The 11,511-nt window shown below is 38.0% G+C and overlaps 1 protein-coding gene across 3 annotated transcripts; it reads left to right on the top strand.

Moving 5' to 3' along the window:
- The first annotated feature begins 1,401 nt into the window (after nucleotides 1–1,401).
- osgin2 (oxidative stress induced growth inhibitor family member 2) lies at nucleotides 1,402–11,401 on the top strand. Of its 3 annotated transcripts, none has more exons than XM_038290193.1 (6): nucleotides 1,402–1,548; nucleotides 4,998–5,080; nucleotides 5,180–5,316; nucleotides 5,399–5,590; nucleotides 5,684–5,775; nucleotides 5,863–11,401. In XM_038290193.1, exons 4-6 carry the CDS (start codon nucleotides 5,402–5,404, stop codon nucleotides 7,034–7,036), a joined length of 1,455 nt encoding a protein of 484 aa, XP_038146121.1. In that variant the 5' UTR covers nucleotides 1,402–1,548; nucleotides 4,998–5,080; nucleotides 5,180–5,316; nucleotides 5,399–5,401; the 3' UTR covers nucleotides 7,037–11,401. The 3 variants fall into 3 exon arrangements, with proteins under 3 accessions (XP_038146121.1, XP_038146119.1, XP_038146120.1); XM_038290191.1 differs by having other exon boundaries at nucleotides 4,998–5,090; XM_038290192.1 differs by lacking the exon at nucleotides 1,402–1,548 and adding an exon at nucleotides 1,557–1,739 and having other exon boundaries at nucleotides 4,998–5,090.
- The last annotated feature ends 110 nt before the right edge of the window (nucleotides 11,402–11,511 follow it).

The following is an 11,511-nucleotide window of genomic DNA, read 5'->3' as shown; positions in this document are numbered from 1 at the left end:
AGATGAGGAGGCGGAGCTTTATTGATGCCCCGCCTCTCTTGTTCCTCTGTTGCATCTGAAAACATGACTGTGTTTTTTAGATTAGGTGTAGAAAGCATTTTATCATAAAACATCGGAGACTTACCTTTACCAGCCTTTGTATATTTATGTCTTTTACCTGGATGAAGAAGTAGCGCTGAAAAGGATCATCTTGCTGGAACCATATTTATAATAAACATGTAATTAAAACAATTATAGTAGCATAGGAAAAACATAAAATTAGTCTCAGGTAACTTTTTCGTCTTAGTCTAAGATTAAACCAATGTATGATAGACACACATTATTTTCTAACAATTGCTCCAACAGTGGATCTTTTTTCACCAAGCTGCTTGGCAATTTCCCCGTAGTCCTTTCCAGCCTTGTGGAGGTGTACAATCTTGTCTCTAGTGTTGATCTTGACCATGTTAGTAGGTGGATTCTTACTGACTGAATGGGGTGGACAGGTGTCCTTATGCAGCTAACGACCTCAAACAGGTGCATCTAATTTAGTATAATAAGGTTGACATTTTGAGGGCAGACTAACAGGTCTTTGAGGGTAAATTGTTAGAGCTGGTTGATAGGTGTTCAAATACTTATTTTCAGTTGTATCATACAAATAAATCAATTCTGGATAGTTTTTTTTTTTTTTTTTAGATTATGTCTCTAACATGGACTTGTACCTAGGATAACAATTTCTGACCAATCCATGATTTATTAGGTAGGATATCTTGCAAAATAGCAGGGTGTTCAAATACTTATTTTCCTCTCTGTATAATAAACTAATGCATATGCATCACTTGATGTTTATTTCACAGGTTTGAGTTAAAACTTTTAAAAGAAGAAGCAAATATCAATTTTTTTTAATAATAAAATTCCATAAATCTTAAAATTTGGGTAAACATTTTTATGAGTGCATGAATGAATTCATGCTCCATAAGATTCCTTTAGCATCTTAAAGTGTTATCTTTAGAAAAAAACCAATGAACTACATTTACTATTCCCTGACTGGTATATTTATGAAATAACCATCTCTGTGAGTGGAATCTGTTTACCAATTACAAAATATCTGATGATAATTGATTGCACTGTATTTTCATAAACCTGGATGAAGAGAAATGAAAGGCACACTTTTCAGATTTTTATTTGAACTAAAAAAAATTAATTAATTTCTTTGTATCTCATAATATCACAACACAATAGTGGCTGCAACGTGACACAATGTGAAAAAGGTGATGTGTAAAGTGTAACTCAAATATTTATATATATATTTCAGTACACATTTGAGTGTGTTGTTGGTAAAAGCGGCTGCTTGGTGAGCGGCGCTGTGAAGATGCTGCGATGCTCTGATCTGGTCGCGTGAACGCGCTCACGCCGCGCGCGCCGTGATGCGCATGTGGTTGTGGAGAAGCAGACGCATCACCCGGTTTGTCTCTTTCACACTCCGCTGCTCGAAGATCCAACCCTCAGTTTAAACTTCTAGGCTGATCAGACCTGCGCACTCTGGGTCTGGTCGGATTTGACCGTGCAGAGGTGAGAGTTTTTATGTGTGCGCGTTTGATGTCGGGGGAGAGGTTTGGCTCATCAGCTCATTCAAGAGACCCCAGACAGTAATAGATCCTCCCACCGGTCTGTGTCTATTTATACGGTTGAACGGGACTACCGTGGGTCGTGATAACTGGACGCGACTGAGCGTGGACGCAAATAAAACAAATCTGAACACGGTAAGAGGCGAATGGATGGAAGCTTGACCTAAATTATGCAATGATGAAAACGAGCGTCTGCGGTACGTGCTCCTTATTAATGGACCTGAAGCTGCACTGAGTCTGAAGGAGCAGGAGGATGTTGGAGCCTGTTACAGTGAGGATGCTGCATGCTGCATCACTTCATCCGGTCTGGTCTTTGAGCAACATCCCAGATTGGATTTAGTTTGATTTTGCAAGCAACCGATATGATTAGATAGGGCATGTATCGATGTATGAAATCAGAACTATATTCACTGCAAAAACAATCTAGAAATAAGTAAAACATTCTTAAATTAAATACATTTACACTTAATTTGAGTAGCTAAATAAGAGGATTTTTACTCTAAAAATACAATAATTAGATAATATGCACTTGAAATAAGACAATACAATTGTTTTTTTTTTCTTATTTTCAATGTAAATTGTCTTTTTCCATTGGCAAACTGTGTCACTCACATCCTCAACTTAAGACGAAAATCCCTTATTTTAAGAAAAAAAAACTTATTTAGATTTCAACTTTTTGCAGTGTTGTAACTGTATTTCTGAGTCTAAATGCTTGAGTAATGCTTTGTTCCTTATTTGAAAAGACCTTTAACTTATTTTCAACATAACTTGACAGTATAGAGCTTTCTTCAAGAAAAGTGCTGCAAAGGGATAGAGAATAAACAACAGAATAAAAAGCAGGAAAGCTCCAGAAATTGAATCTAAAATCCATGTTTTTTTCCATCTTACTATAATGGTCTTCATCAGAAGTTTGACATTTTTTTGTCCCATTTACTTCACTCCATTTAACTTTTTATTTATTCCTATTGTAATTTTACCCCGAACACACACAGACATTATGCTCCTTACCATATGTCGATATGCTGCCTACAAGTATCCTTTTGTGATGTAACATCTGAAAACACATGCACATGATGCTTTGGAAAGTAGTTGTTGCATCATTTCCTGTCTCTTTAGAGTAAAGGTATTTCATGTATGACCTGCAAATGCGAGAAAGCAGAAAGACAGACTGCACAAACTGTTTAAAAAAAACAGCCATAAACTGTTTGGCTGAACAGTTTTATTCCATTTGCAAATGGGATTGTTGAATGAATTTGTTATCTAAAGAGATTGCAAGTAAACCCTGATTAGCCTCTTATTTCCAGGTTTGCAATGGTCTGTCCCTCATTTTGTTCTTATTTTGATTTTTCACACACACATTTTTTAGATCGCCATATTATGAGAGAATAAAAATCATGTTTTAATTTTTGGTTTTATCTATTAAGAGAATATGCTCCTAAACTGACCTGTTATGTGAAAAGTAGGTGTCTATTAAACTAATAACCCTTTGTGATAGCTGACAGTGGCTCCTCTACATTGCTGTGGAGGAAATTATGTGATCCCCTCTTCTATGTAGATCTGTTTTAATGCAGTTGGTTTATTTTTTTCAGCTTTCTTCAGCACAAATAGCCTATTTGAGTTCACAGCTCAGCATCTGAACTGGATTTAAGCGCAGACTTTGACTAGACCATTCCAAAACCTTCAGGTAGTTTTGTTTCCCCCCCTAGCTATTCAGACAAGTACCCAATAGTGTGCTTCATGCCCTGGTGGATAAACCCAGGTTAAGTTTATGATCCTAAACTGATTGCCTGACATTCTTAATATGAACATCAGTTGCTCTGTTAAAAAGTCCACAGGTCTTGAAGTAGCAAAGATACGGCAGATCACCACCCTACCGCCATCAGGTTTTTCTGTTGATATATTTTGTCGTTTTTCTCATCCAAAGAACCTTTTCCCAAAAAGACTTTGCAATCATCAAAATGTTGTTTTTCCGACTGTATGCCTGTCCTTTTTTGTTGTTTTTGGTCACCGGCTGTTTTGACTACAGATATCTCCCATAACTGGTATTTTAGTCCTGCTTCTCAAATTATGAACCCTGAACCTCAACCTGTTGTACTCTGTTTTTGATCCTGCAGGTCTGGCTGTAATTAGGTTTTGTTGTAATCAAAGGTAATCCGTCATTTTTATAAGACAGTGGTCTCTGAGGAAAATTACTCTTTCACATGCAGTTGGTTTGAATTTTTTATTTGTTTTTACCTTAAAAAACATCCCTTGAAAGTTGTGTTTTTTATTTATTTTTATAATATTTGCTGATATCTGTCTGATATTATTTGTTTAATGAAAAATGAGAAGGTCCAAAGTCCTGCCTGCTGTTAAGCCGCATAGTCCAAGATAAAAAAAAAACAACTAAGTATAACCAGAGGAAGTCCCAACAGGAGAATGAAAGTGATTATATAGCCATTATAACAGCTTTCAACTGAAACTAGGATATATCTCTACTTCCCTGCCAGCTGGAGGCCAAACAGGTCAGGGAATGTATGGAATCCTACTGTCTTGTCCTAAATGTGTAAACAAGCGAATGCATATAGCCAGTTGGCTGTACACAGAGGTCAGACAGGAGGAGGGGGTACTGTGTGCATGTATATGTGGGTTTTCAGGCTGTAACTCATTACAGGTAGTGCTTTGGTTGGCATAAATGTGAGGCAAGTGGGCGATGTTTGCCTGCAGTGGTGGGAGCATTTTTGGCCAGATTATGTTTGAGTGGTTCAGTCTGTCAGCATGCCAGGACCACATTCTCACCCAGCAAAGACATAAACAGCCAGAGTGGGATTAGGACCCAGTTGGATAAGTGATCAGAGGGGATTTGTTTCCCGACGGGCACACAATGGCATTGTCTCGAAACGCACAAAATCACACCACGCATGCTCACAACTGACCCAGGCCCATGTTATCTCATGAGAACTCCCTTTTGTTTTGGGCGCAGTGGTGGGGTTAATACAGGCTAGCCTCGCCACGGGCCATGAGTGAAAAGACAGGGGGTGTGTATGGACTTCAATGAACAGCGCTGGAAAAAAAATCAGGGGGCACGTTGTGTTTTGGCGGGGTATTTCCACGTGGCTGAAGGCCCAGACAGACAGGGTGGGTCAATGATGTGTATGGAAACAATGCCACAGAAAAAGTTTTTTTTTCTCCCTCTCTGTGTATGTTTCTGAGTCAGCTGGTGATGGTAGACAGAGACAGGATCTAAGATAAAAACAACATCAATAGACAAAGACAGCAAACCAGTTCAAACCTGTTGAAATAATCTCACCCAGAAGAGAGACAAAGCATGAATGAAACGTTTAGTTGAATGTTTGATAGGTCAGTCCAGAAATATCTGGAACCTTTCCCATATCTCTAGTGTTTTCCCCTCAGTGCCGGCTCTGGCCCAGGCTGCAGTCATGCCTCTTCTGGAAGAGACCACTCTGCCTCAAGAACACCCACCTACCCTTCCTGTGGTAATTATAGGTGAATTTAATGATTACATTCATCAGGCCCACCTTTTTCTTTCCATATTGGTATTAGTTGTATCTGAGTTTCCAATTATTTGTTTACAGGAAATGGCCCATCGGGTATTTGCCTGTCCTACCTGTTAAGTGGATACAAGCCCTATTTTGATACTGCGACGGTTCACCCTAACCCCATTCTGTACAGGAAACTGCAGGAGGCCAAGCACATCCCCATCACTGAACAGGTAGAAAAAGTTCCATCTTCACACAAGAGCTCTTAATACATGGATCTCAGGTGTGTCAACAGACTCTTTTTTTTCCCCCCAGGCTATGGAATATTTGAGCGAAGGTCTTGAGGGGAGGTCAAGGAATCCCGTTGCTGTGCTATTTGATACACTACTACACCCCAATGCTGACTTTGGCTATGATTTCCCACCAGTCCTCAAGTGGAGGAAAGACAAGCATCAACAAATCCCACACCTGGTTCTGGGAAAGGGAACACCTGGGGGTGCCTGGCATGTAAGTTCATTCTACAGAATCCGCGTAATTATCTGGGGTTTTGTCCTAACAGATTATTTCACATTGATCACATTGTTGGTTGCCTCTTCTTAGGCAATGGAAGGCTCAATGTTAACTGTTAGCCTTGGCATCTGGATGGAGCTTCCCGGAGTCAACTATAGAGACCTGACCAATGGTTTGCGAAGGTAAAACGGTCTTAACATTACTGAGATGGCCCAAGCTTTAGCTTTATTCTGTGCCCATGTTTTGATTGTACACATCTCCTTCTTTAGAAATGTGACAAGTGACAGAGCCACCCCTGAGGAGATCTCATCTTATTACAAAGACTATGTGAAGCTAAAGGGTCTGCAAAAGAATTTTGTTGACAACACATACGTTACCTCTGTTCACAAACTTTGCCGTGGGCAAGAGCTGAAAGGGCTAGAGAATGGGCAAGAAGATCAGAAGACGGTTGATAGTGAGAACGGGCACTTTGAGGAGAACGACAAAGAGGGGGAAAACAATGGAGGAGGAGGAACTCTCTGGGAAGTCAGAGGTTATCGGCAGCTACAGAGTGACACTCATGTCCCATTCTCCCTGTTTGCTGAGAATGTTGTCCTGGCTACCGGTGCATCAGATTCTCCAGTCCGATTGGGTGTAGAGGGGGAAGATCTACCGTTTGTGTTCCACAGCATCTCAGACCTGGGCTTGGCTGTAAGCCAGGGAAAACTTGATGTGAACTCTGATCCAGTTTTAGTTGTAGGTGCAGGTTTAAGTGCAGCTGATGCAGTTCTGTGTGCATGTAACAGCAATATCAGAGTACTGCATGTTTTCCGGAAGAACACTGACAACCCAGATCTCATCTTTAAGCAGCTTCCCAAGACCCTGTACCCAGAATACCACAAAGTGTACAACATGATGTCTTCCCAGACCTGTCATAATGTGGTCTCCTCGTCCTCGTCTAACAGACCCCAGGCAGTTAGTGTTGCTTCTTCAGTATGCGCCAAGATGTGCCCTAAACCCCAGCTTTCTGCAGGGAGTATCACTGGAGGTTCTAGTGTCAACCTCTTCCCTGATTACACCAGTTTCCCCGAGCACTGTGTTGTCTCGTTTCAGTCTGACATGAAGTGTCTGCTACAAGGGGACAACTCTCTAAAGGCGTTCAAGATCTCAATGGCCCTGGTGTTGATTGGGACCAATCCAAATTTGTTCTTCCTGAAAGGTCAGGGCCAGTACCTGGGACAAGATCCAACAAATCCCATCTCCTGCAAGCAGAACCCTATCGACATAAACCCTTACACTTTTGAGTGCACCAAGGAGCCAGGGCTGTTTGCCATGGGCCCGTTAGTGGGAGACAACTTTGTTCGATTTCTGAAGGGGGGTGCTTTAGGCATTGCCTCCTGTCTGCTGAAAAGACTCAAAAAGAAAGAAAAGCTCTTCAGCAGTGAAGGGAACAGCTTCATTTGAAAAACAATGAAGTAAAACATGAGTCAAGTCTTAACGCACAATTTCCTGGAGAAACCCCCCCAGGTAAAACATGTTTTCTTTTAATCTACTTTAATCATTGATGCAGTGTTTTATTATTGAGGCTTATGGGTTTTATTTGTTCATGAAGCCAAAATGACAATGGATGTACAAACATTTGTCTGACTTCAAATGAAGTCTCTTTAGGTTCAGGATACCGCATGCCAATGGTATATAGCTGATCTGTCATCTCATAACAGTATGGAACCTAGTTTTATTCAGGGTTATTTGTCATTTCACGGTGTGTCTTCAGGCAGTTTACACATTTAAAACAAAGGAGTTTAGATAATATTTATCTTTACAGCCCATAACTGTAGACATGTCCTAGATGTTAACACTAATTTGATCCCATTTGCAAAGCATATCAAGTACCAGTCATGAGCGGGTTCTGCAACAGATGAATAACATCTGACCCTACACGCTAATGTCTGAAAGAGGTATTACAGTATCGGTTTAGTAAGCTTTTCTCTTTTTATTCCAGTAGATTTTCAGTTTAGAATATCATGTAGGTAATTAAAGCCAATTTAGTACAATTATTTTGAAATCACAACTTAAAATGCTTTCTTCTATGCAAATAAAGTGCATTTTAAAACTGTTTAACCAATTAACTTTATAGCATTTTATCTGACAACCTTTTTTGACTTCCTCCATTCTGGTTTTGGTGCTCACAGCGGCTCTGTGATGTTGTTATTGCATCATGGCACAGCCCTCCACAGTGTTGACCATGGTTCATTACTATAGTGAACAGGGTCAGGCTAGTCTATTTATTACTAAATGACTTAGCAACAAAATACATTAGATCTTTTGGTAACGCTTTCCTTTACAGTACATCAATAACCATGTAATAACAAGCCAGTAACAGAGCAAGTCACACTATATTACTAGGTAAGAAGAAAAACTTTATTTGGTAATTACCCCCAAATTAAGGTATATAATTTCAAAGTAATTACCTTCATGTAATTATTATAATTGTATGTTAATATGTAACATTTGAAACTTTTGGTGGGTAATTACCATTAGGGTACCACATAACAGTTTGTATTATAGGCCACCACCTACGAAAGGCTTACAAAGTAAAGTGTAGCTTATGATCAGGTAAATAAAACATTATAAATCTGAACTCAAGAGACATATAAATATAAGTTTAGTTAAAAATATTCCGAGTCTGAGTTTAAAATTTGAAGCGACACACTTACTAAAATTCTCCATAAAGTGTTTCTTGTCACTTAGTAATATAGTGTAACTTTCTATGTTATTACCATGTCATTACATGGTTACTGATGTACTGTAAAGAAAGCGTTACAGGTTTTTTTTTGTTGTGTTGTCCATTTTTAGCTTCTCCAGAGCCTTATCCTTTCACTCCTCTGTTATTTGGTGTTCATGATGACGATTGTTCACAGATCTTTTGTTACTATACACCAGTAAGCACTTGATTTGGTTAAAATATTAGAGGAGCTGGGTTGAATATAGCCACAATCTACGTTTTAGGAACCTCTTAAAAATATATCTTTCTTTCATTTCACAATAAGCAATACTTTTTGTTGCTCTGTCACTGAAAATCCAAACAATATAAACAAAAATTTGTTTATAACATGATCAAATGTGAAAATTTTTTGAGTATGAATTCGTTTTCAGATCCCAGTTATGTCACTTACTGACTTAAATGTAGAAAATAAAGCCACCATAAGATTCCCTGCTAGTTTCCGAGTACAAAAATAAAAAGCCAAAAAGTTCATTCTGATGTTTAAATAATCTTATTGGCTGTGAGGTTTCAATTAACAGCGAATAGGTAGAGGGAAATATAAAACAGCCAGTGTTACAATCTACCACCTACAGATATCAGTCTCACCTTCTATTTTTATATTCCTATTTTATATTAAAACCATCCAGCATCTTAGGTTCTTTAACCTAACCAGTTCAGACCTCAGCCTTGGAGTTTTTATACTTATAAAACTTGCATTATCATAACAGCCACATCTATTATTAGTGATCCTTCAATGCAATAGAAAATAGTTACCCAAGAATGTGAAAGAATGTACCACATTTTGATTTTCTTACATTTGTATATGTTAATGAATAAATTCTGCCTTCTGCTGTTTATCATTACGGCAGTACAAATTAGACGGCAGAAAAAAAGATTAGATGGCTGTTATATATCATTTCCTTTGATTTTTTTTTTATATTAGTTACATCTCAACCAGAATATTATTAAAACTTTATCTTTATAAAAAGTAATTTAAGAAGGTAAAACTCATGCCAGAGTGATGTCATTGGGGCAACAGTGGCGTCGGATGCAGGGCCACTGTGGATACAATGTAGCTTGCCACCATCAGTGTGCTTGAATGGCTTGAAAAAGCACTACATAAATATAGGGCATTTTTACCACTAAAGTCTTAATATCGAATAATGTAAGGAATACATCAAAGAAAAAAAAAAAAAAACAGTGTCTCAGATGACCTGCATAATTAATAAAGGAAAAGTATTTTAATGCAAAAATGTTATCCATAGCAAGATTATTCAGAGGGAAGATTCTAGCATTCAGCATGGATCACTGAAACGGGTACAGAAAGCGGCGACAAACACAACTTGGAAAGTATTGAAACCTTAACGTTAAAGGAACATCCATAAAATTTGAACGAGGCTGAAGTCAGAGCTTTCAGAATCAGCAAGCAAGCTAATGAAACAGAAAGCATCTATTCTGATCTTAAAAAAGAAGAGAGGAATGTAGTGCAGTGGTACAAAATTCCAATTTTCAAATTGGAAATCAAGGTCTCAGAGTTTGAAGTAAGAATCTAGAGGAGCAGAAGTTATGTTTTCAGTCAGTGATGATCAGTGTTTTGATGTCATATGCAGGATATGGTGCAGCTTTATGAAGCATTTATTTAGAAGAATGAGTATGGCATCACTATGCTGATTCATAGAGAACCTATGGGGAGGTGTCAAAATGAAGATGAGGGACACAAGACAGAACAGTGCAGATAATCTGAAGGCTGATTTCAAAGCATTGTGAGCTTCTGTTACAACTCTGTAGGGCCACAAGCTTATCACTTCCAGGCCATGTAACAGGGAGAGAGCAGGTCATGAAAAAAGGATAAAGCAAAGTGAATACCCTGAACATCAATATATACACAATAAAAATGGCTTCATTTATTAGCACTATGCAATTTACTCCCTTTCTGAGAACCTCTACCTTGGGTTTTCATCAAAATGATCAGATACAATTGCTTGAAATATATTCCTCTGTGTGGAATAAATCTTACGAGTTTCATTTTTGAGTTAAATTATGGCAAAATGTTAAGTTTTTGATGATTTAACAAAGGAACTGAGATGTACAACTCCACTGTTCTTTTGTTTCCTTTTGATGTGACCCTTTAGTTCGATTGCAGGGTCAACTTCTGCTGCTAACTCAGTCATTTAAGTTGGTTAATGTAGTAGCAAATTACCATTTCTGTAGTTAATTTACTTTTTCCAACTAACAAAATATCTAAGTGGAACCAAAATCAGCTGCCTACAACAGACCTTGGCGGTTTTTAACCATCATTTTCAGCTCAACCATATAACTAACTGCTTTCTTTTGCTTCGTTTTATTGCAATATGGAATACAAAATACATGTATGTCTGCATGAGCCATTGCCTGGCAGTGACTGCTGATGAGAGTGAAATCATATAGGTGTTGGAAGAGTGATGCTGCAGGATGTTATTTGCACAGGGATAGAAGAATTCAAGATGAGACATACTGCTTTTTGAATTAATTATTTTATTATCATTTTGCTTGAATGTGTGAGCTTGAAACATTAGCATAGATGTGTATGAACTTTGACATGAAATTCAAACTGCAAAAGCTTAAATAACATCCCATATATTTTTATTCTGAATCTAGAAATAAATGTTTAGAGCCAGTTGGTAACTCTCCTGGACAGCCTGTAGCTTTTCTGAGGAAGAAGAAGTTTTAATTGCTGTAACATTCATACCAAATACTGACTTAATTCAACTAAGAACCTTCTCTTAAAGTAAAAAGCATGTGCACGGAAAGGTCAACTGTTGTTTCTTTGGTAAGAAAACAACTCATTTGAACTGTTTAAAAAAATGGAAAAGTGCCTGAAGGGTTGAGATAGCTGAAAGAAAAAGAAAAAAGCAATGCTTGAATTCTCCCCTGCTTCCCGTCTCTCAAGAGGCATGGAAATAGAAATAAAGTGAATGAAAGGCAATAGACTTCATGTATAATCTGTCATACAAGCGAAATATTTTTTTTAATGTTTTGTATTAATTATTTTTTATTATTCAAAAATAAAAAAAGTTGAAAAATCCTCTGAATGCGTCTCCTTGTTACATTGCTGGCTGTCAGTGACTTTATTAGAAACGTGCCAGAAGAAGCGGCAACAACTGCAAACAGCTAAAACACAAACTTGCATGTATTT

Source organism: Cyprinodon tularosa, unplaced genomic scaffold, assembly GCF_016077235.1.
Source record: "Cyprinodon tularosa strain WSP-4 unplaced genomic scaffold, ASM1607723v1 ctg277, whole genome shotgun sequence".
NCBI classification, from domain to species: domain Eukaryota; kingdom Metazoa; phylum Chordata; class Actinopteri; order Cyprinodontiformes; family Cyprinodontidae; genus Cyprinodon; species Cyprinodon tularosa.
Note: the sequence above shows the minus strand (reverse complement) of the source record. Positions and strands in the feature narration are given on the sequence as shown.